The following is a 25,733-nucleotide window of genomic DNA, read 5'->3' as shown; positions in this document are numbered from 1 at the left end:
AACTATTTTAATGTTTTCCACATTTCAAATATCCCCAGTACACACATTTTATTAATTTACTTACTTATTTTAATTAAACAGCTGTACAGCATCCTGGTTTCTTTGCAAGGCATAATCCTCAAAGCGCGTCTAAGAACATTCGCCTAGTTCAGTAGAGAGAGGGAGCTCTTTTATTTGTTTGTTTGTTTGTTTTCCCAAGTGCAGTATAAATATAGTCATTATTGAAAGCATAACCTTAAACACACACTGGCAAGCACTGCTTATCTCGCACACACATTTGACGTCGGCCAGCTTCCCGCTTCGCATATGCACCATCATGTTTATTTGTTTATTTTCACAAAGTAATGCCAGTTAAATATTTTTAAAAGTTATCCATTTCACTGCTTTCACATAATCCTCATACTGTGGGAATGTTGCAAACTATAAATTAAAATGAATAGCAATGAATAATTTAGGGTAAGAAAAAAAACCAAAGAACTTACAATAGACTGGTTGCATAAACATGCACACCCTGTTAGGACTGGGGATGTGGCTGTATTCACATTTAACCAATCACATGCAGACTCATGTTAAATAGTAGCTAGTTTACACCTGCCATCAATTAAAGTGATTCTAACTCTAACCTCAAATAAAGTGAATCTGTTCCCATGTTCTTGGTTGCATCCTACTGCAAAAAACATGGTCCACATAGAGCTTATGAAGTATGAACCTCAATGGTGAAAAATATCAGTCAGAACAAGAGTACAGAAAAGTTTCCAGGGCATTCAATAAACCAAGGAATAGTGTGAACACCATTATCAACAAGTAGAGAAAATATGGCATAACAGTGACATTATCAAGAACAGGACATCCCATCAAAATTGACGAGAAGACTAGGAGAAAACTAGACTGAGAGGCTGTCAAGAGACCTTTGGCAACATTAAAGGAGCTGCAGGAATGTGGCAAGCGCTGGTTGTTCCCTACATGTGACAGCAGTCTCCCATGTTCTTCATATGGCTGGGTTATGGGTTAGGCAGAAAGGCATAACACCCAGGCCTGGCTAAATTTTGCATGAAGATACATCCAGTCTCCCAAAACCATGTGGGGGAAAACGTGTCCAATGAGACCAAGGTTGACTTCTGATCATAACTCAAAGATACCTTTGATGCTAAAATAACAGCACATCACTGAAAGAACATCATGGCTACAATGAAGCATGGTGGTGACAGCATCGTGCTTTGGAGCAGGTTTATGCTTTTCTTCAGCCGGAAAAGGGGCTATAATCAGTCATGATTAACATGAGAAATTTCACTTTTCGGCATGACGATGAACCACAGAATACATCCAAACCAACAAAGGAATAGCATCACCAACAAAAGATGCATGTTTTGGAATGGCCCTACCAAGACAAGATATGCCCAGCCGTGAGACTCAAAAAGACTAAGAAAATCAAAAAGGGCTACAAAGTTTTAGCATGGAGGTGCACACACTTACACAACCAGGTTATTGTATTGTGTTTTTGTTTCTATTTGATTTGATTTGACAGTAAATGTGGAAAAAGATCTGACATGATTATTTTGCTAGTAATGCTTTTCTGTTTTTTTTTTGTTAGTTTTTTTTTTTAAATACCTGGGCTACTCGTCCTCTTATAGACAGTCTACAATTTGAGTGAAGTTCTATTCTGTAAGCGCGACCATGACAAAAAAATGACCGAACTCTTCCTGAAGATGCTTTATTAAAACAAGGTTACTGAAACACTGTCAAAGCTGCAGTGCTGGTGCTGATGCGGGTGCGGTAATCTTGACCTCCATTCTCTGTTCTTTGGTTGTTGCTCATTCTCCTGTGCCATTGGTGCAGACTGCCATTCTGTGGTCAACTGTCCATCAAGTCCTTTGGGCTTTGACCCTGTGAGATTGGTTTGTCAGTTCATTTGTACTCTTTTGCTCTTACGCTTGGCCTCCTGGACATACTCAGTTCTCAGCATGCTACGTTTACTGACTCTCTCTCTCTCTAACTGATAGCTCATAACTCTCTCAGAGCATATTCCTCCAGCGAGAGGCAGAGGGTCACACTCCTGGCACGTAGCCAGCATTAGCTGAGGAGACGCCGGTGACTGCTTCTCTAGCTATGCGACTGACCTCTGGAAGAAAAACAGCCTTTACATGTGCTGATGAGCTCCTAGAAGCATTTATAGCCCTCCGCTCTCCTTCCCTCCCCACCCCGAAAAGGATAATGTATCCCCTACCATATAGAGAAAGTACTAGTGTGTCAGCCGAGCCATAACAACAGAATACTCATTAATGTCACGCTGTTCTTGTTCTGCGCTTTGCTGAAACTTGTGTCTAAATTACTTTTGCCTCATTTCGCACGACTGCTGTCCGGTTTTCTGCTGAACTACATGTCCCATAACTGAAACGTATGCCTGGCCATTTGTTTTCAATGAGGCGAGTAGCGCGTGTTGACCCAACCCAGAATATAAGCGCTGCTCGCATTGCGCAGGTTCTTATGAAGAAAGAGGCGTGGCTTTGCAGGGTCGTTGTAGCTGTGGTAGAGGCGGAAGTGCGATCGCTCCAGCTCCCTCAGCAAGCTGAACCAATAGCGCACCACAGACGGCTCGTCCCCACCCACCTCAAACCCCGCCCAGTGCACGTGGACCTCAAGGAGCAGGAGGCCCACCGAAGGCACAACTCCTTCCAGGACCAGGTTCTCTAGAATCTTCCATTCTGCGCTCTCCATGTCTAACTTCAGCACATCCACCTGCAAGAGAGAGCAAGATAAGTACCAAACCTTTGTTTAGGTGGCAAAGGTAAACCCAGTAACTGGAACTGACAGTGCTTCTCAGATAGACACTGTAACAAGCACGCTAAGAAAACAAAGAGTACAAGTAAAATAAAACAGATAAGATATAATCCCAGGTGACGATAGTTACTAGAGATGGCGTATGGGTATCAGGCCAATGTCAATGGAAATTGCTGGGTAGGCTGAAATAGCACACGCTCACATTGTGTGATGTCATGTTAGCTATGTACAGGACACTGCAAAAGTCAGAGATAATATACAATTTTTCAGTATGTAGTGTGTCCGCTTTATGACTTTGTCATGGCTGCCATTCTTTTCAGGAGACCAGATTTCAGTTTTTTAAAGAAATCTGCAGGGATATTTTTTCACACTTCCAAAGTTCAATCTTAGAAGTTGGTTGTATCTGCCTCTCATAATCCAAGTAATCCCAGTTTTTGACTGGAAAAAAAATAACGAAAAAGGCCAGTTTTTGACTTTTGCAAAGTACTGTTTTTGGTCCTGTGGGACAGTGAAGTGTTTGTGTTGAGTTTTAGATGCTTCTGTAAAGTAGTAATTTATAAAGAAAAATATCAGATAGTATCGATACTCAAGGTTTATACTAATAAAAATAGAATAATAAGGAAATAAAAAGAATAGGACAGGATAATACAACAAATTACATTCATAATGAGTCTTGTCATGAAGTAAAAGTACTGTAGAATAATAAGGAAATAAAAAGAATCGGATAGGACAATACAATAAATAAAGTCTTGTCATGAAGCAAAAGTACTGTTAAGAACATAAATTGTAAGATTATGTCTACAGACCACCCAACAAATAGTGGCAAAGCATCATGAGGTAAAATATTGTTAAATATCTTTTACACCTTTATGTTCTTGATAAATCACAGATAACGATGCTTCTTTGAAAACAGTTGTTCAATCTAAATTAGCCACTGATAGATGAAATAATTGTGAAAATAAAGTAATGAGAGAAATTAAAAAGCAAAAGCCATTTTTTCTTCATTTTTGCAATTGATCAAGCAGACTCTAAATTGATCAGAGCGATAACCTAAAGGGCATGACAGGGAAATGTATTGGTGATACTTTTGTTTATCTTCACATTCTTATAAAAAATGAAAGTGCTAACCAGAATTAAGCTAAAATAGCAGCAAATTTTTATTTTTGTTTTGTGGAGTTGATAAAGATGTTGATAATAAGTTCTTTAATAAATCCAAGTATAATATCTACAAGTTATAATCAACCTGTTTTTGAGATTAGGCAGATTTCTGAATTTAAAGTGACGACATTGACTAATTCTTTTAAGCTTTCTAAGGCCACTTTGAGGGTTTTTGTCAGGTATTTAACAGATATTTGTCTACTTTAATAATAAAAATTATTAATGCGTTCTTAATGTAGACTATTAATGTAGTGGTCTACCCATGAATGTGAAAGACTATAACAACCATTTTGAACAGCGTGTAGCAAAGTAACATATTACCCATCTTAACACCTTTTAGATTACACCCTAAGCAGTTTGGCTTTAGAGACAAATATTCAACAGAAAGAGCTAACTGCCTTTTTCTTGAGAATATTAAATGTAAATCGGTGGGTGGGGGGTTTTGTTGGGGCTTTACTTTCAGATTTAGATCAAACCTTTGACACAGGAATTCATGAGGTTTTGTACCTGCCCAGGGACTGCAGTTAATAAATGGGCACATTTACAGAGATGCTTATTAATGTGCATTGTCCCTGTAAATCTAACCAAGTTTGTCACACTTTGTTATTCACAGTTTAACAGCCACTGTAGCTGCTGGACTCGTTAAAGAGACTATTAACAAGGTTTGTTTTCCTGTGAGGATGCCCCACTTCCAGTACACACAGTGTGTCTTCTGTCTACCTTAGTCATATTTGGTACATTTAAGGTTCTAAGTGGCTGTCTGGCAGAAGACCTTTTGTCAGCAAACCAGATGAAGCACTTCTAAAACACGACCGTGCCGAGATCCCTTGCCTCATTACCTCTCAACAATTCCAGACTTTCATTAAAAGTTGGGCCTGGATTTTATTGCCAGAATGAATCACAATTGTTTTCGCTGAACTCATTTCCTTTCATTGGGGAGCATGGCTCCTCGAGTAGGCTCCTAATAATAATTGAATTGACACTTAACAAGGCACTGTAGGCTTTCATTGCCAATAGGGGTGATTTTAATAATCCTGGCTTCTCTTTACCCAAAGGATCGGTATATGTGCAGCGTTTCTAACCACATTTTCGCTACAAACAGATCTATACAGAGCACACACTTGCATAAAGCCTTTTTGTATATTGACATTTCCGAGCAACGTCTCAATACGAGCCCTGCTTGGACCTGTACAGGGTTAGATCCAGATGCCAATTATCAAATGTTTAGCTTTTAATTAACCATAGACTCGAAGCAGGTGTTTCACATGCCTCCTGGCTTCCAAAAAATCCTTTTCTTAAAGGAGTTTACTGGAAGATTTCTAAGTCCCCTGTGACCGCAGATTGCAATATTTGAGCACTTTGGCTAAGAGCCTTGACTGCTCCATATGGTGCCATCTTGCGTTCCTTGGAAAAGAAATGCAGGAAATTAGTTCAGCAAAGTGGCTCTCTTCAGAGATGAATGAAAGATTTCTGGATGGAAATGGAGGGTGAGAAGGAAAAGTAGGGCAGCTGTTCTTGAGGCTAGAGGAGAGAAAGGTGGACAGCATCTGAACGCTGTGGCCTGAATTGGTGTTCTCACCCAGAGGGAGATCTGGCTCGGGACACTCGTCCTGTAATGTCCTTCACACAGCTGCTCATCCAGCATATCTCTCTCTCTCTCTCTCTCTCTCTCTCTCTCACTATTTTGGTTTTATTATTTAACGGCTCTCTCTACAAACACTCTGTAGCTTGCCTTTATCCTAGTCAAAGCGATATGAAGTACTGCTTTAATATTTAATAAATCTTAATTGTTTTACACGTAGAAAATCCAACAATGAACATAATCACACAGAGATGAAGCAAATAACATTGATCATCTTGTAACAATGTGTATAAATATCTGGGATACATTAGATGATAAGCAAATGGTTGGTTCTTGTATTCAACTTGTTGGATGTGGGAGACATGGGCAGGATTGAAGACCTGAGTGACTCTGAACATGGCCAAATTGTTGTGGTTAGATGACTGGGTCAGAGCACCTCCGAAACGGCAAGGCTTGTGAAGTGCTCCCAGTCAGCATTGAGTAGTACCTACTTACAGTTGTCATTGAAGGCTATCCCAGCTGGTCTGAACCTATAGAAGGGCTACTGTGGCACAAGTGGCAGATGTTTTTAGTGATGGTTACTGGAGGAATGTGTCACAACACACAGTGCATCATACCCTGCTGCGTGCGGAGTTGTGTAGCCAGAGTGCCCATGTGAATTCCTGACCTCTGTTGAAAGCGTCTAAAATGGGCACACGAGCATCAAAACTGAACCTTGGAGCAATGCAAGAAGGTCACCTGGTTTGATGAGTCTCGTTTTCTTTTACATCATGCCTGGAATGTGTGTGCCATTCACCTGGGGACTTGATGGCCCCATGATGCACTGTGAGAAAAAGACAAGACAGTGGAGGCAGACTGATGCCCTGGTCAGTGTCCTGCTGGTAAACACGGGTATCCGTGCACATTTTACCTGACATTTAAAATCCTATCAAAATAGATTGGCTAAAATCAGCAAATAAACACTGAACATATGCAATAAAAAATTCCCCTGACACAAGGTCAAGTCACGGGTGACTGTGTATTTTGTAAAGTGTTGGCATGCTGTAAAAATCACTGCATCACAGGATTTGCGTGTGTGACATTACAAAACTGCCTTAACACAAGCTGCACGCTCACACAATATTGTGCAACATTCAAGACAAATGAATACATGCACAGATTTCTGATCATTTGAGTTTGGTAAAGATCAATGATTACTATCTATCAGCTGAATGAGCAAATAAACATTACATAAGGATAAGGGTAAAAAATACTGGTTTGGGGGTAGATTGGCTCACAGTCTTTATCAAACACCTGCAAATCTCTAAAGGATTACGTTGACAGGTAAGTATAGGGGTTGCAAGCAACTGCATAGGAACAAGTAGCTGACTAAATGCCAGCCTATTATGCCATTATTTTATTTTTACCCAATGTGTGATATTTCTTCTTGTTCTGGAAAAGTTTGGTTGTTTGTTCTTTCCACTGATGTTGAGTAAAAGAACACTGTATTCTTTTGTTCACAGCCTTTTTAAAATGTTACACTGCTATTTTACTAGTGTGTTAGGACCTTTTCACAAACCTCAGAAAAACAAAGTATTGTGGTATGTCTTATGCTATGACAGGTCAAAGTGTCATGTTGAGTTTTTCCATATGGAACACATCAGCCAAAATAATAAACTATAAACTTGCCTATTTACAACCTACAGCAATGCCATTGTTGTCTCTTGAGTATAAAAGATGGATAAGAGGATAAAAATCCTCTTCTGTGGATGTTGAAGGTCTGAGGAACTTTTTCAAAACTTCAAACACTTTGAGGTTGATTTTTTTGATGCTGTCTGTTGTTTTGGAGGACAACAAACTAAAAGCTAAAGTTATCAAGGTAGCTACATATCTTACCTTGATTTGACTTTTTTCTAGATGATAAGGTAAAAACTTGCCCCTGGTATCCATTTTGTGCCAAATAAAGATCACAGTTGAATCTCTGTTTTCTTTATGATTTTGTTCAACAAGTTACACACTAATGCTAGCCTGGTTATATTTAATAGCCCATAGCTAGCACTCAGGATTGGTTGACATCACAGGGTTTCCCAGTTGTTTTTTTCCCTCATGTGCTTGCATAATGCATGCTGGGTATTGTAGTGAGAGAACACTGATGAACAGAAATATGAAATGGATATAAAATGGTGAATTCTATGGCGCTACTGAAACTGTGTAACATGATAAATAACATAGTCATATGTATATGAAGGTTAATTCAAATCCTCTAAAGAGACTTCAATAAAGCATTTTTCTGCAATTATAAGTGTAAAACTTCTGTTTATTTACTGGGTTTGTGGGTTTTTTCCTATTATTTTATCTTCAGCAAATAAACTTTCACAAACCACTGTATTAAACTCTAGTTTTAGGCCAGAATCCTCCTTAAACCACTCCTTAGTTCACTCATTAGTTGCAAGACATGTAGCCTGTAATGCAGTTGATATAGATTGAGACTCCAGGCATCACTGTTCCGCACATTACTCACTGCAGGCGTGAATGCCAGATTGTGTGAACGATTGATGAGTCATCATGCAGAGTTGTGAGTTCATGCTGCATACTGAGTCATTGTTTATTAAAATGATGGGTCAAAGGACGTACCTCGCTGCTGCCTGCCCATTGCAGTAGTTAATAGCTTCACTTTTTCTTTTCAAATTAATATGCGTTTGTATAAATTAAAGGTTTCCGCAGCTCTAAATGTCTGTCATAACTTCATTAAATAAGTGAAAACTAGTGCATCATGCCTGAAAAGGGGTCCATTATGTAACTTGATTTACATCATCAGCTAATTATCAAGCCCTTGATGAGCCGAGTTCTGCACGAGCAGTGAAAACATCCCAGTGCTGGTCAAAAAAATAATAAAATAAAAAATGACATGTCTTATTCACAGTCTGGCTTTCTCATCACAGCGGATGTTGATGAGATGTCTAATTCATGTTTAGGGAATGGTACAGAGGTAATTTAAGAACTTGCCCCTTGAGTGGGACATTAATGATCTAGCTTTAATTACTCTCTCTTCAGAAAGAGATTACTGCCCTCAGAGATTCCAATTGCACCGCCCCGCTTTCTACCAGTTCTCCACAACTTTTACTGTGTGGTCCATTTAGGATTAACTGTACACGCACCCTGTAGAATATTCCCAATTCCCTACTCCCTACACCCTCCACAGTGCTTCATATTCCTTACACCCTACATTCCACAGAAAAGGGTTACAGAGTGTATGGGTTAAATATAATGACCATTCAGAATGTTCATTTGAACCGTTTTTAAAAGCCAAACAGCACTATTACAAACACTATTACACTATTACTTTTATATAAAATAAATTTTAAAAAGTTAGGACAGCTAATAAAAAGAGAAAGCAAGGATAAGTCAATTCTATTTGACCAATATTAGATTGCAAACAGTACCAAAACATTATATTTGATATGGTATTTTATGCACATTCTATGGTCATTCCAAATATGATACCTGCAATATGTTCCAAAAACTGGTGCAGGATCATGTTTACCTTTTCTTTTAGCAACACCTAATACATGTCTGGGGACGGAAGATACAAATCAATTCAGCTCTGAAAGCAATGTTTTGCTATTTTTCATCTAAAAAAAGGTATGAAACTCACTAAGGCAGTCCCCTCTTGTCACAGGGGTAGCACCCTCAAGGGTGCATGTGTGTTCCTGTGGTAAGGGAACATCATTGTACCATAATGCATTTAAATTATATTTCCTAGGTTGTATTGACTCCACACATCTCATCTCGTCTCCAGGCTTTTTATTTTATTGTTCTGTTTTGAAACATTAAGTAATAAAAAGATATAAATATCTACTTTTCCACTAGGAAAAACTTATTTAAGGTACACAATTGGACCTTAAAACCACTGTTGTACCTTTGAGGGTACATTTACATTGTTTGTACCTTGATGAATGAAAAACGTACCTGCACAGAACTTTCATTTCTAACAGTGCAAGATGTCCATATGTCTGCTACAGACAAACTTTAAATATGAGACTACTTTTCATACATCTGTATGCAGCTCCCCACACCTCAACTGAATCAAAAGTCAGTATGACCTTAGTGATGGTCAAAGCAGAGTGCGGCATGATTCAGGCTCCCAGGCTGAGGTCATATTACTCACTCTGTCCTGCAGGCTTTTCTTAACACGGTCACTGAATGCCTGCATGTGTTAGGCTAAATCAAAACCAAGATCATATTTATGAATCTACATATAAATCCATAATATGATGCACTGTAAGTGGTATTGTATGTCAAATTGAAGAAATTTAAAAAGGGACCAGAAAACAAGAATTTCTAACACTCCCATTCTAAGCAACTTATCCTTCTAGGTTGCCAATCCCAGCCATCATTATGTGAAAGACAGAAAATGCCCTGGACAGGTCGCCCACGGGAATAGTCACTGTTTGTACATTTTCATAACCTAATGTTTTAATACAGAACAACAGAATCAAAAGCCTGGAAAATCGATAGGGTTTGTGGAATCAATAGACATTTGAAATTATAATTACCATCAAATATGGGACAATTACATTCCCTAACTAAAGGTGCTAAAGTCATTCTCTTGAGGGTACCACCCCAGTGACAGTTTAGGACCTTTTTTCTGAGAGTGTAACAACCGTGCACGACCTGGTAGACCACCAAAACTGTCACCATCAGATAAACAGTATTTAAAAGACACACACGCATATACACTGGTCAAAAAAATAAAGGGAACACTTAAACAACACAATATAACTCCAAGTAAATCAAACTTCTGTGAAATCAAACTGTCCACTTAGGAAGCAACACTGATTGACAATCAATTTCACATGCTGTTGTGCAAATGGAATAGACAACAGGTGGAAATTATTGGCAATTCGCTACCAGGGGACAGGCCAGTACACCAGGAGACGTGGAGGAGGCTGTAGGAGGGCAACAACCCAGCAGCAGCACCGCTCCTTTATGCAAGGAGGAACAGGAGGAGCACTGCCAGAGCCCTGCAAAATGACCTCCGGCAGGCCACAAATGTGCATGTGTCTGCACAAACGGTTAGAAACCGACTCCATGAGGATGGTATGAGGGCCTGACGTCCACAGATTGGGGTTATGCACACAGCCCAACACGTGCAGGACGCTTGGCATTTGCCAGAGAACACCAGGATTGGCAAATTCACCACTGGCGCCCTGTGCTCTTCACAGATGAAAGCAGGTTCACACTGAGCACATTTGACAGACCAGACAAAGTCTGGAGACGCCATGGAGAGCGATCTGCTGCCTGCAACATCCTTCAGCATGACCGGTTTGGCAGTGAGTCAGTAATGGTGTGGGGTGGCATTTCTTTGGAGGGTCGTACAGCCCTCCATGCGCTTTCCAGAGGTAGCCTGAATGCCATTAGGTACCAAGATGAGATCCTCAAACCCCTTGAGACCATATGCTGGTGTGGTTGGCCCTGGGTTCCTCCTAATGCAGGACAATGCTCGACCTCTTTTGGCTGGAGTGTGTCAGCAGTTCCTGCAAGATGAAGGCATTGAAGCTATGGACTGGCCCGCCCGTTCCCCAGACCTAAATCCAATTGAGCACATCTGGGACATCATGTCTTGCTCCATCCACCAACGCCACGTTGCACCACAGACTGTCCAGGAGTTGGCGGATGCTTTAGTCCAGGTCTGGGAGGAGATCCTTCAGGAGACCATCCGCCACCTCATCAGGAGCATGCCCAGGCGTTGTAGGGAGGTCATACACAATACTGAGCCTCATTTTGACTTGTTTTAAGGACATTACATCAAAGTTGGATCAGCCTGTAGTGTTTATCCACTTTAATTTTGTGTGTGAATCCAAATCCAGGCCTCCATTGGTTAATAAATTTGCTTTCCATTGATGATTTTTGTGTGGTTTTGTTGTCAGCACATTCAACTTTGTACAGAACAAAGTATTCAATGAGAATATTTCATTCATTCAGATCTAGGATGTTTGGATATTTGAGTGTTCCCTTTATTTTTTTTGAGCAGTGTATGTATGTATGTGTGTATATATACATATATAATATATATATATATATATATATATATATATATATGTGTGTGTGTGTGTGTGTGTGTGTGTGTGTGTGTGTATGTATATATGTGTGTATATGTATTGTATTGTATTCAGTTTTTTCCTCTGATGCCCCTGATATACCAAAATGTTTTACATGAGCATCTTACAATCTGTCTTTAGCCATTAGAATTACAAGACAAGACAATCAGTGCTTCATCTGTGAGTGATCATGTTTTGGCTCAGTGTATGCTGTTATATGGTAAAGGGCATTTCCATTGTCCTGATTTCAGACAAGCATAAAAGGGCAAGATTGACTAACATCAAGTGACCCCCAGACACCTTTGTACAAATGACCCTGTTTGAAGCCTTTTGAACGAGCCCCTAACTTACTAATTAGTATGTATTCCTCATACTTTTCCCACCTGGCTCACAAATCAGTCACTTGTGCCTGTGAAGCGTCAGCTGGCTAATGCTACGCACTAGTGCGTGGCTTGTAGGCTTTTCTATTCGAGGGCCTGAATTTAATTTGCAACAATTAAACTGTTGCTCATGCAGTGAGAAACGAGAAGGGAGGGAGGAAGGAGTGTAATATATGAGGGAGTCAAAAAATTGGCATCTTGGGATATTGTGCATAAATCTGAAGCAATTATCATTTTGATAAAAGGAGGGAAAATAATTATTTTTCTGTCAAAAAAGGGTTTGTGGAAGTTGTGGAGCCCGGCGTTGGGATTGTTTCAGTCATGACATCACAGGCCTCTGAGTGTAGGCCTCTGACAGTGGTGGCATTGTGATACAGCACAATACAAGTGCAACTAGTGTGCCAAGTAAGGATGTGGCTCAGTTTAATAAAACAATGCTTTGAATAATTCTGAAGATGTGTGCAGTAATAACGTGATTATGGCTGGTCCTTTTTCAGAAGATGTGAAAACAAACCAATGCTGAACTCCTGATTCAGTTAGCTGTGCCTGGGGCCCTAATTTGCTATGCAGATGGCTATCTAATCAGTCTGAGTGCTATTGCTGGCAGGACTGCAGAAATCTCATGTTCTGCCGAATGATGATGATGATGATGATGATGATATGCAGGATAAACCAATTCAGCGAAGGGTGTCTCTTCTTCTTCCAGCAGACGCAGGGCTGAGGTTGAATGCACAATGAGTTGAACTCTGCTGTAGCCATGTTCTCACACAAACTACCACACTACAGAGTGAGGTATATTACAGTATGCCTACTGATCCTGGAGCTTTCCCTTTTACAGTGATATCAACATATGAGTAATATTGTAAATGTAATGTTAATGTACCCTATACACATAAAACATTATGATTACTCACAGATTAAATGAATAATATTGATTATCTGGTAACAATGACGCATGTCAAGGTCTGGGTTATATTAGAAGTTAAGTGAACAGTCGGCTTATGTCGTTGACGCTTTGGATGCTGGAGAAATTGGCAGGCAAAAAGACCTGGGGGACTTGCAGGTGTCAGAACTGGATCTTGGCAGAATGGAAGAAGGTCACTTGGATCAATGAGTCCCCTATTCCTTTACATTACATGAATGGTGAGGAGAGGTGCACAACTCCAGTCTTGGAGGGCTGGTGTCCAGGACAGTTTTGTGGTTCCCTTAATCAAACACATCCATTAAACCAATTAACAGGTGAGTTTTATCAGGTGTTTTTGAGCAGATAAATCATCAAGCTATGCTGGACATTGGCCCTCCAGGACCAGAGCTGTGCACCCCTGGTTTAGAGGCTCTAGAGTGCACCGTATCCCCCAGGGGTGTTTATTTTGTTTTGGATATTCTGAGAGCTGATGTGTTTTTTATTTTTTAATTGCTTTTACCAGGAAAGTATTCTGTTTTGATGTGTCTGGCTTGCCAAGCTATTTCACTTCTAAATATTTTCCATCAGTGTAGTAATGCGGACCCTATACTGCTCCGTCATGGTGAAGAGAGAGCTGAGCCAGAAGGCGAAGCTGTCAATTTACCGGTCAATCTACGTTCCAACGCTCACCTATGGTCACGAGCTTTGGGTAGTGACTGAAAGAACGAGATCACGGATACAAGCAGCCGAAATGAGCTTTCTCCACAGGGTCGCCGGGCTCCCTGGGAGATAGGGTGTGAAGCTTGGCAATTTGGAGAGGCTCGGAGTAGAGCCGCTGCTCCTCCACGTTGACAGAAGCCAGTTTAGGTGGTTCGGGTATCTGGTATGGATGGCCGACAGGGAGGAGACACCGGGGAAGACCCAGGACACATTGGAGGGATTATATCTCTCGACTGTCTTGGGAACGCCTTGGTATCCCTCTGGAAGAGCTGGAGGAGGTGCCAGGGAAGAGGGAGGCCTGGGCATCTTTGCTTAGGCTGCTGCCCCCATGACTCAGACTCAGATAAGCAGATGACAATGGATGGATGGATGGATGGATGGATATTATACATCATCATGCTGTCCCATGATTTTTTTTGGGATATCAGACATTTAGCTGAAGCAATCAATATAAAATGAAATGCTTAGGATACTTTAAATATATTTAGAGCTCTTTATGATGATGGTCTGAAAGTTTAAAGAGCCATTAATCCTTAAAAGTAACAGAGATAATAAAAGTGTGACTTGTTCTTATTTAACACTCATACCTCACCAAAACAAGCAGCAAACTTCTGTCTAAAGTTCAGTGTTTGTCATAAGGAGGGGAAATATATTATAATGATTTGAAGTTGAGATAAGAAGTGCAAGGAGTTGTTTTGTGGAAAGAAAAGCATATCTTATCATAAGTGCAGAACTTAGTCAGGATATAGTATTTATTGTGCAATAAACTTAGCTGTTAGGAAAAAAGTTAACCAAAATGTTGAATTACTTAAAAACATACTTAGCACTGTACAAATAAATACAATTTTTTTATCATAAAGTTATAGAGGGTCATTAATGAAATTGGATATATGGGTAAATATGGATGCCAAAAAGGTTTTAACATTATTAAAAATGTTCTTTCAAAAGGCTCACATCCTAATTTTTGTTGCATTTAATTTTTCCCTGCAGTCCACATTTAACATTTGTGTGGTTTTATGTACCAAAAACAGTCACATCTAAATTTTACTAGTTTCTCTATATTCATTAAACAGGCTGTTTTTGTTACTGTGCCTTTAAGACAGATATATGTAAATTAACTCCTTTTTTTTTAACCACCCTGTAATGTGCCTCATTGAAAAAGGCATCCAGGCTGAAACACTGCTTGCTAACTTCAGTGTGAACTGCTGCAGACTGAATAGGCAGATAAATGTGTTGGGTTTTGTGACAAGAACAATTCATTTAAAACAGCTTTGCAGCCTTGTTTCCATTTAGACTGGGGAGCGGACGGAATGTTTTAAAGCAGTTTTTACATATTACCCCAAACTCTTTCATTTAAAAAAGTGAGGAAAATTCAGTTTCCTACATTTCAAAATTATTTTTTGCTCATTTGATGTCTTTATACTGCTCTTTATCATTATACTGTTCAATCATCCTCATCATTAGAACTGCATTCTTGTTTGAGTGAAAGAATGTTCAACACAAATAGGCCAGTGCATGGCTGAAATTTATTTGTGCTCTCCTGTAAAATGTGTCACATCTCATTTACGCCTCTCCAGTTCCAAGCTCTCACACAATCTGTCTATGTATTTAAAATGTATTTTCAAAGCTATAACATTAAAAACAATTTCTTGTTTCTACATTCATTGTCCATTTATCAACTCCACTTACCATATAGGTCTGCTTTGTAGCTCTACAATTACAGACTGTAATCATAGGACTAATTTAATTCTCTGCATACTTTGTTAGGCCCTTTTACCCTGTTCTTCAATGGTCAAGAACCCACAGAACCCCCACAGACCAGGTATTATTTGGGTGCTGAATCATTCTGATATGACACAGCAGTGCTGCTGGAGTGAGAACTGCCCACCGCCCAAAAATATCCAGCCAACAGCGGCCTGTGGGAAGCATTCTGTGACCACTCATGAAGGACTAGAAGATGACTTAAATAAGCTGTGCAGCAACAGATGAGCTACTGTCTCTGACATTACAACTCTATCTACAAGTTGGATCAACAAGGTAGGCATGTCTAATAGAGTGGTCAGTGAGTGGACACAGTGTTTAAAAACTCTAGCAGCACTGCTGTGTCTGATATTGTACCAGTGCAACACACACTAAAACACCAACACCACATCAGTGTCACTGCAGTACTGAGTAATGATCCACCACCCTAATAATACCTGGTCAGTGGTAATCCTGTGGGGATCCTGACCTTTGAAGAACAGGGTGAAAGGGGGATAACGAAGTATGCAGGGAAACAGATTACAGACTACAGTCTGTAATTGTAGAACTACAAAGTGCTCCTATATAGTAAGTGGAGCTGATAAAATGGACACTAAGCAGCTTTATTCTGAACATTTTTTGTAATGCGGTCACCTGTCTGTGTCCAAAGTCGTTGAGGATGGTGGCCAGTTTCTTGGTGCTGCCGTGCTGCCTTTGAGCTGGGATGGCGGGGTTGGGGTCCCTCCAGTCCACAGAAAGCCGATGGAGCCACATGTGGGAATCCTGCAGGTGAGCTTCTTTGATGCTGGGGTCAAAACAATGAACTTCACATCCTGCCTTAGCCAACGCTCTCTCTAACCACTTATCCTCACCACCCAGCCTAATTAGAGAGAGAGAGAAAAAGAGAGAGCATTTATGCAAAGGCCCTGAACTCTAAGGCAAAGGTAAGCTTTTAACAGTTCATCTTAAAGTCCTACTTGGCCACCCTTAGGAGCAAAAAAGAAAGAAAGGTTTTAACAGCCTCAGAAGATATGCCCAGTAAGTGCGCAATTAAGCAGCAGAGAGCCAAAGTTCAGACTGAAATTGATGAGATGCGGCTGTGCTCCAGCTGAAGGAGGATCTACCTTCAGGTTAAGAGGCTCTAGAGTCAATTGGACGCAGTACAGAGTGAAAAGGTTGTTATGTTTGTCTGTTCAGATATGATCTTTTAAGTTGTGGATAAAAAGAGGACTTGTCCTGTGCTGCCTTCAGTATGAATAAAACAATAGCTGGTAAAATATCTGAACATCTGAAAAGCCCTGAAGTTTTATGAGGTGCATTAAGGTAATTTAATCCCTCAGTTAGTTTTTTCCAACCTCAAATACAAACTTTTGTATCCCACCCCAACCCTTTTGACTTTTTCACTTATTACAGTCAGTGTTATAAACATGTTGGCCTACATTTAATTAATTTATTATTTGTTGGCTAAGCATAATAATTAAAAACGGTCACAAAATAATATAAAATTGTGAATTCTGTCAAACTGATGGCTGGGGGATATAATGCTGCACAACAAATATTAACACAAACACACGTATCTTCTAAACTGGACAGGTCACCAGTCCATCGCAGGGCAGACAGACAGACAGACATATACATTCACGCCTAGGGGCAACTTAGCACGTCCATCTCCACACAGAAAAGGCCCTGGTCGCCCAGCCATGGAATCGAACCCAGGCCCTTCTTGCTGTGAGGCGACAGCGCTACTCACTACTTTGACACAACAAAACTGACAACATAATCACTTGCTGGTAATGTTATTCATTTAACAAGGCAGTTTATGTGCTAAGAGCTTTATATGCCAGAATGCTAAAGCAGTCTCTTCACTTCTGGCTGTATAACCAAGTCAACAGACTGGCGCAGCAAATGTTCAAAACGTTGCCATTTTGCACAACCAACTGAAGCTCCGTCTCTCCTTCTGATGTTCTGCTCATGTATTCATGCCTCCCTCCCTCTCTTTCTTGTTTCAGCAGTTAAATTGTAGCTGAGGGAGGCTTGCTCCGACATGATCACTTGCGGTTGGTTTATTGCATCTTTGTCCTGTCTTTCAGGAAGAGAGAGAGAGAGAGAGAGAGAAAGAGAGAGGTGTATCTGTCTCCAGCACTTCTGAATGATTCATTTAGCTCTAGAACTAAACACCCAAAGACACTTAGATCATTTCTTGTACTCCAATGTGCCTCACAGGGGAACTGGTAAAGGAGAACAGAGAGAAAGAACTTCAGAGATCTAATGCAGACTCTACACTTACCACTGAGACCTCTGTGCTTCATTTGCATAGTGAATGTATAGCATATACTTCCACTGAACGGTAAAACTACAGCGAATGTGATCCATGCACTTTGCATAGTTGAACAAGTATAACATCCAGTCAACATCTGGTGCACCTAATACCTAAAATGGTGAGTGATTCTAAAAGGTCATGATCTGGGGTAGTGGCGAAACTAGGATCTTGTGGATGGCAGTGAACATCATTTAATCTGGCCCCTCACAAAGGCTACTTTCAATGAATTAAAAAAGACAATGCATTTTGCTTGTTTACTCACTATTGTTATGTTTCAAACAACTTCGCACACTTAAGCAGGGCTTCCCAAAGTGAGGAGGTTTGATTTGGCCCACTGGAAAGTTACCTCAACCCCATCGTCTCACAGAATGAGAGAGCTCACTTTTATTTTCCTTTTAAAGTTATACTTTTGAAGTATTTTGGTAACAAAATATAATGCAATGTTGATTTGTAACCTACCTACCTTCTTTATTTGCTTTACTGTTTTCTTCTTGCCGTGCAGGTTGTGAAGGATCTGTTTGAGAACAACTGCCAAAGGTGAAATGCAGGGAGATAAACAGCCATCAGGGCTGTCTGTGTAATGGAAGCTGATTGGTGAGGTACTGTATGTAAGGAAACTGGATCTTTCTGTGAGTCATGAGTGCACAATTGTGTCAGTATCTATTTAAGGGGGCCCAATAAAGATTTAAAGGATCCTGATCACCACAGGTCCTCCTGTGCCATGAGCCCCACTGCGATTGCCCCATAAAAGATATTTCACTGTTGTCCCAACCCACCATGTTACACTGTTTTGTTATCAAACTTAGACTTGAAATGTAAAAATGTATCCAATATAGTCTAAGGCTTGCTTTGCACTGTGAAACTTCCATGCAACTTATTGGACATTGTAAGTTCCATGCAATAATTTCTGCACAACTAGTTGCACAAAGCAATTTAAAAGACAAGTTGGTGGCAGCACATTTGATTACTGAGATTTTCCAGCTGTCACCACCATCTTTTACATATGTATATCTGTCTTTTATCTATCTAGAGTTTTTAGTATATATTTCACTTAATATATATTATCAATGTGTAATTTGCCATTACTGTTGCGCCTAGTGCTTTACTCATCAAGCTACTAAAGTTGCATGAAAATTTCACAGTGTAAAACCAGCTTAAGAGTCACAAAAGGGCCTCGTACAACATGTCTGTACAGTGCACAGTTTGGGAAATTAATTCCAAACACATTCAGATGTACATATGTTAAAAAAAAGTTTGACTTCATTACAGTACAAGCCACATTAGTAGGTTATTACCTTACAGCTGTGCGAGAGAGAGAGAGAGAGAGGGGGGGGGGGGGGGCATTTAGAGACCTGTAGAGATGTAACCTCTCCTTGTGCCACAGCACCATTACTCAGTAAGGAACAGAGGCACACTCAGAAGGGGGGTTATGCTCAAACTATATAAAATTTGCTGACTCTGGCAGTGGGAGGATAAGACAGAGTCCTGAGGACCAGATATCTGACATAACTGGCAATGATCCAGACATGACCTTCACCACATGAGCTATAGAGGCACACACACTTTTCCCACAGGATATGCTAATGTGAATATGTGTGTGTTTGGGTGGGGTGCGCAACACTAAGGAGGGCCTGAGGGTATAAATTGTAATATAGTTTTGAGGAGTTATTTTCCCATGGAACGAATAAGACTTGTACTCTATAAAGCCTTTATTTATTTATCTGTCTACCTACAGCTGAGCGATTAAGACAAGTATATGTTAACTAAGCAATTAATATCCTGCTCTGTGGCATGTATAAAAATTCAAGAAAAATGCCAGTTGACCTTGATTTTAGATCAAGAAGAAAAGGTCTTAGTGATTTTGAAAGAGTCTCTAATATTAGCTCGTGGATAGCCAGAGCCTCAGTCACAAAGAATGTTAAACTGGCTGTAGTTTCAATAGTCATAGCGACTACACTATTGCTATTGAAACTACTCTGGGAAAAACAGAGTAAATATGCCTCTGAATTGCACTGCATTTTTAAACGTTAAAACTCTAAAGTTATTCTGTCTAATCACCTGTGATGAAACATGTCAATCCTGATGGGAGTGGAGAGACAAGGCCTACAACCACAGGGCAGAGGGGGTCACTGAATGGTTTGATGAATATGAAAATTATGTAAATCATATGCTACGGTCTTTACAGTCGCCAGTTCCCAACCCAGTTGAACATGCATGGTAGATCTTAGACTGAAATATAAAGCTCTCTATCACCATCACTAAAACACCAACTGAAAGAGTATCTTTTGGAACGGGATTCCATTCCTCCAGTAGAGTTCCAGACACTTGTTGAATCTATACAAAGGTATACTGATGCTATTCTGACAGCTCATGGGGGCCCAGCACCTTACTTAAAAACTTTATTTAGTTTTGTCTCTGTCTGTATCTACTTATCTATTGCTTTTTATTCATTAAGATTTTATATTTGCTCAAGTTGATTCTTACTCAAATATTCATTGCAGCTTGTTTAGATTTTCTATAGGCTTCAAGTAGACATGCAAAACCTCTGACGCTCTAATTTGCTGTTTGGAATTCTAATAGACCGGAATGTCCCAGTAGTTGTTGATGCAGACACTTTTGCTTTAAAAGTTGTCTAAATGTGCTGTATTTCAGTGACATACAAAGCAGTCACACTTTCATGAGTTAATCCACTCTTTACACAGCTGTGCTCCCAGGCACCAGTGCTTTGATGTAGTTTTGTATAATGATACATTAAAGTAGCATTTTAGTCTCTATATGCACTATATGATTTCATTTATTTATATATATATATTTTTTTTTCTTCTTTCAGCTGCTCCCTTTAGGGGTCGCCACAGCGGATCATCTGCCTCCATCTTGCCCTATCCATTGCCTCCTCTACTTTCACACCAACCATCTCCATGTCCACCTTCACTACATCCATAAACCTTCTCTGAGGTCTACCTCTTCTCCTTCTACCCAGCAGCTCCATCTCCAACATTCTTTGCCCAATATATCCACTATTCCTCCTCAACACATGTCCAAACCATCTCAACCTGGCCTCTCTGGCTTTATCTCCAAACTGCTCCACTTCATTGTCCCTCTGATCTGCTCATTTCTAATCCTGTCCATCCATGTCACTCCCAACTAAAATCTCAGCATCTTCATCTCCGCCACCTCCAGCTCAGCCTCCTGTCTTTTAGACAGAGCCACAGTCTCCAAACCATACAGCATAGCAGGACGCACTACTGTCTTGTAAACCTTCCCTTTCACTCTTGCTGCTATCCTTCTGTCACACATCAGCCCTGACACCCATCTCCACCCACTCCATCCTGCCTGCACCCTCTTCTTCACCTTTCTACACTGTCCATTGCTCTGCATAGTTGACCCAAGATATTTGAAGTCATCCACCTTTACGACCTCTCCTCCTTGCATCTTCACCTTTCCACCTGCCTCCCTCTCATTCACACACATGTATTCCTTCTTATCTCTACTGACCTTCATTCCTCTCCTCTCCAGTGCAAACCTCCACCTCTCCAGATTCTCTTCCACCTGCTCTCTACTCTCACCACAGATTACAATGTCATCTGCAAACATCATGGTTCATGGATCCTCCTGCATGACCGCATCTGTCAACCTGTCCATCACCATTGCAAACAAGAAGGGGCTCAAAGCTGATCCCTGATGTAACCCTACCTTCACCTTGAAACCATTTGTCACTCCAACTGCACACCTCACCATTGTCTCACTGTCCTCATACATGTCCTGCACCACCCTAACATACTTTTCAGCTACACCTGACTTCCTCATATAGTACCACAGTTCCTGTCTTGGCACCGTATCATATGCCTTCTCTAGATCCACAAAGACACAATGTAGCTCCTTCTGACCTTCTCTGTACTTCTCTACCAACACTCTCAACGCAAAGATTGCATCTGTGGTGCTCTTTCTGGGCATGAAACCAAACTGCTGCTCACTGATCTGGACCTCTCGCCTTAGCCTTGCTTCAACAACTCTTTCCCATACCTTCATGATGTGGCTCATCAACTTTATACCTCTGTAGTTACTGCAGCTCTGCACATCACCCTTGTTCTTAATAATGGGGACCAATACACTGCTTCTCCACTCATCAGGCATCCTCTCACTCTCCAGGATTTTGTTAAACAACCTGGTTAAAAAGTCCATTGCCTTCTCTCCTAAACATCTCCATACCTCCACAGGTATGTCATCTGGACCAACTGCCTTTCCATTCTTCATCCTTTTTAAAGCTGCCCTCACTTCCACTTTACTAATTCTCTGCACTTCCTGATCCACTATCTCTCCCCCCATTGTCCTCCTCTCTCTCTCGTTTTCCTCATTCATTAGTTCTTCAAAGTACTCCTTCCATCTACTCAACACTCTCTGTTCACTCACTAGTACATTTCCCTCTCTATCCTTTATCAGCCTAACCTGCTGTACATCATTTCCAGCTCTATCTCTATGTTTAGCCAAGCGATACATGTCCTTTACTCCTTCTTTACTGTCCAGCCTCTCATACAGCTCATCATAGGCCTGAGCCTTTGCCTTTGCCACCATTCGTTTTGCTATGCGACTAGCCTCACAGTACTCCTGCCTACTTCCTTCATCTCTCTGGTTATCCCACTTTTTCATAGCTGCCTTCTTCTTCTGAATACTCTCCTGGACTTCCTCATTCCACCACCAACTTTCCTTGTCTTCTTTCCTCTGACCAGACGAAACATCCAGCACATTCTTGCCAGTTTCTCTCACCACCTTAGTCCCAGTCCTCAGGTAACTCCTCACTGCCCCCAAGGGCCTGTTGCAATTTTTCCCTGAACTGCCTGCAACCATCCTCCTCCTTCAGCTTCCACCATCTAATCTTTGGCTCTGTCTTCACTCTCTGCCTCTTCTTTGTTTCTAACCTCATTCTACAGACAACCACTCTATGCTGCCTTGCTACACTTTCCCCTGGTACCACTTTACAATCTCCAATCTCCTTTAGGTGGCATCTCCTGCTAAGGATATAATCCACCTGTGTGCACCTCCCTCCACTCTTGTATGTCACCCTGTGTTCTTCCCTCTTCTGAAAATATGTGTTCACCACAGCCATTTCCATATAAAAATGACTACAGTCTTTGGCTGTGATTTAAACACATTTGTGGGCACTGAAGCAGTGCTGTAACTAACCTACTAAGGAAGTGGCAGCAGATGGTATCACTCTCCTTGCCTTCATTGTTTAGGTCTGAGAAAATGGTCCATGGCTGTTTCTCAGTATGTGTTCTTGTGTGTCATTCTTGTGTAAGTTCTTAAGAAGTTAACTTGTGAGAGTGATCTTGCAAGAGAGGATGTGTTCATTTATTTTCACTTAGGACATCAAAAACACATAATTTGCCCAGGAGTCAAATTTCTACTTAAGAACTAACATCATAAGTAGAAATTTCACTCCTGGGCAAATTATGTGTTTTTGATGTCCTAAGTGAAAAAAGTTAACACATCCTCTACAGGAATCAGACTTAATAATGGCATTTGTTGCATAATGGTGTACAATGTACAGTACTGTGCGAAAGCACCCGAGACACATTTTCAAAATCTATTTATTTGTGTAGTATTTGATTATTTGTTGAGAAAAGTGTTAATATTTGAGAAACGTATTAATATTTGAATAAACAATATATATATATATATATATATATATATATATATATATATATATATATATATATATACATATAAATAAAATTGTGATTTTATGGATGTTAATGTGTTAACCATTTTCAAACCTCTCCTCGAGGAAGCCCGGTATTATATGTAGTTAAAAAGCAACTCCTGGTTTGACCAATCAGTGCTTCATTAAATTGTGCTCATGATGTAAGTGATGATATTAACAAGTCTCTGTGGTGGCTGTGAAGGTGTCAAGGAAAAATATGGACCCAAGAAATTCTTGTTACTTTTTATTGTTTTTATGTTTATTTGAATTATGAATGTGACTTTATTCTAGTGTATACTGTGATAAACTCACTGCTGAGGTAAATTGTTTAAAAATTTGCTTAGATGCCTAAAACTTTAGCACAGTACTGTATATGCATTGTATATGTCAAGACCACTGGTTCCCATCACCGTTCTTATTTCTTGGGAGAGGCCCAATACATTTGAAATATGGTAATTCTCTTTTTGACTGTTTACATGTCAAACATACTGTTTACAACTGAATTGCATACTTTTTTTTAGTGCAGTTCCCTTTTGAATTAGTTAAGAAAATTCTGCATCATATAATAGACCTGTGAGACAATATAATGTGGTTTTAAATGCCTTTACAGGCATTAAACACATCAGATTTTTGATTCCAATCACTAGAGCTGTGAACAATTCTGCCTAATCATCAAACTACTCTGAATGAATGTGTTTCATCGTTCTGTTTAATTAGGTAGAAATTTTGAAAAATCAGTGGAATTCCCCTTTAAGCTTAAGCTTAGAGATCACATTTTCCCAAACTTGACTGGTATTGTGTGTGTTTGTCTATGTGGGTGGGTGTGTGATGTATTGTTTGTTTGTTTGTGTGTGTGTGTGTGTGTGTGTGTGTGTGTGTGTGTGTGTGTGTGTGTGTGTGGAGTCCAGATGATGGATTATAGTGGCCATTCATACCAAAATAGTTCTTTGCCCACTTGCCCTGTATTCCCCTATAAAACCCTTATCCCCTACTCAATCACTCAGTGATATCATAATAGCTTCTTTGCTACAGCTCCATTTCTCAGCCGCAGCCCTCCGCCTGCTCTGCCAGCACACCTGCATTTCAGGAGCCAAATAGAGACCCCTTGCTTGGACATCTACACATATGACCCAAATTAACCCTCCTATCGCAGCTGTGCTGACCCATTCCCTGTGCACAGGTGGAGCCTGTCCTTCTGGAGAATCACTAAAAGGCCTAGCACAGTGCCTGACTCGCCTCCAATTTAACAGGAATTTAACCCTTCCTGCACTGCACATAAGTGCGGAGGAGGAATGAACAGGTGGCAGAATAAGTGCTGGAGAAGAGAGAGGACTGCTGTATTCATCTCATTTCATGTTGTTTATATAATTGTGTGTGAAGTCAGAGGCTACCTACTCAGTGCTGGTCTTGTTGGGGTCTCCACTACTGATGAACAATCTGTTGGTGGAAGTTCCCTTTGCACTACAAAGTGCATCTACATGATAAAAAGACCTGATAAAATGGACAAAGTGTGTAGATACAAAATAGGTGTAACTGATAAAGTGGCCAGTGATTGTATATGTGAAATCATGTTGTTTTATGCAGTGACTGCGCTGAAATGATGTCCTTGCTACAGTGAGAATCAACCAATCAGGATTTTGCATTATTCCTTTAAAAGATATTTGTTTTGTGACTAAAATTTAGATCACAGTATTTTAAAAATTCTGTTGCTTTCAGTACATGGTATAGTGTACCGAAAAAAAATCAAGCATTCAGACCTCAAATATCCTTAGAGAAGGATTTTGTTATGATGTATTTAAAATTGGAGCCTTATTTTAGCTACACCCCTGTATTTTATAGCAGGAAGTGACAATGCATCCCTGTCCCTCATGACCACATGCAAACAGTTAGATGCCATTGTTTTAAGATAAATGTGTCTTGAAATCTGGAAATCAGTGGGTAGCTTTAAGAATTAAATAAACTCTGTCTTTTAATGAAGAATATGATTTTATGTTTTCAACTGTTCAAAGCGAGCATACTGGCTAGTGTTTTTGAATTATGTTCAAAATATGCTAAAATTGTCACTAATGAAACAGTCACAGCTTCAGTACTGTTGTGATTGTTTTGATAGTTATTAAAAAGCAGAAATTTCAATCATTTCTTTTTTTAAAATATTGAGGTTAAGGGTCATTCAAACAATTCTTGTCTAATGTCCAGGTCAGTTAAAAGCCCTAAATGTGTGTTGAACTCTATAAAATCATTTCAGATGCAGAATGTAGGTTAACAGTGGCCTATTATTCTGGAACATTGTTTATTTTTGTAAGAAGCATCAAAGTTGCATGCAACACATTCAATTATATATATATATATATATATATATATATCCATCCA

At 40.1% G+C, this 25,733-nt stretch overlaps 1 protein-coding gene across 1 annotated transcript in view; it reads right to left on the bottom strand.

Moving 5' to 3' along the window:
- Positions 1 to 1,695: 1,695 nt before the first annotated feature.
- mettl24 (methyltransferase like 24) overlaps positions 1,696 to 25,733 on the bottom strand; it is a 68,697-nt gene continuing 44,659 nt past the window's right edge. The window contains exons 4-5 of the mRNA XM_017713004.2: positions 15,997 to 16,222; positions 1,696 to 2,736 (exon numbers count right to left, since the gene is read on the bottom strand). Of these exons, the coding sequence (XP_017568493.1) occupies positions 2,416 to 2,736; positions 15,997 to 16,222 (547 nt within the window). The 3' untranslated portion in view covers positions 1,696 to 2,415. The remainder of the gene's footprint in view (positions 2,737 to 15,996; positions 16,223 to 25,733) is intronic.

Source organism: Pygocentrus nattereri, chromosome 4 (assembly GCF_015220715.1).
Source record: "Pygocentrus nattereri isolate fPygNat1 chromosome 4, fPygNat1.pri, whole genome shotgun sequence".
NCBI classification, from domain to species: domain Eukaryota; kingdom Metazoa; phylum Chordata; class Actinopteri; order Characiformes; family Serrasalmidae; genus Pygocentrus; species Pygocentrus nattereri.
Note: the sequence above shows the minus strand (reverse complement) of the source record. Positions and strands in the feature narration are given on the sequence as shown.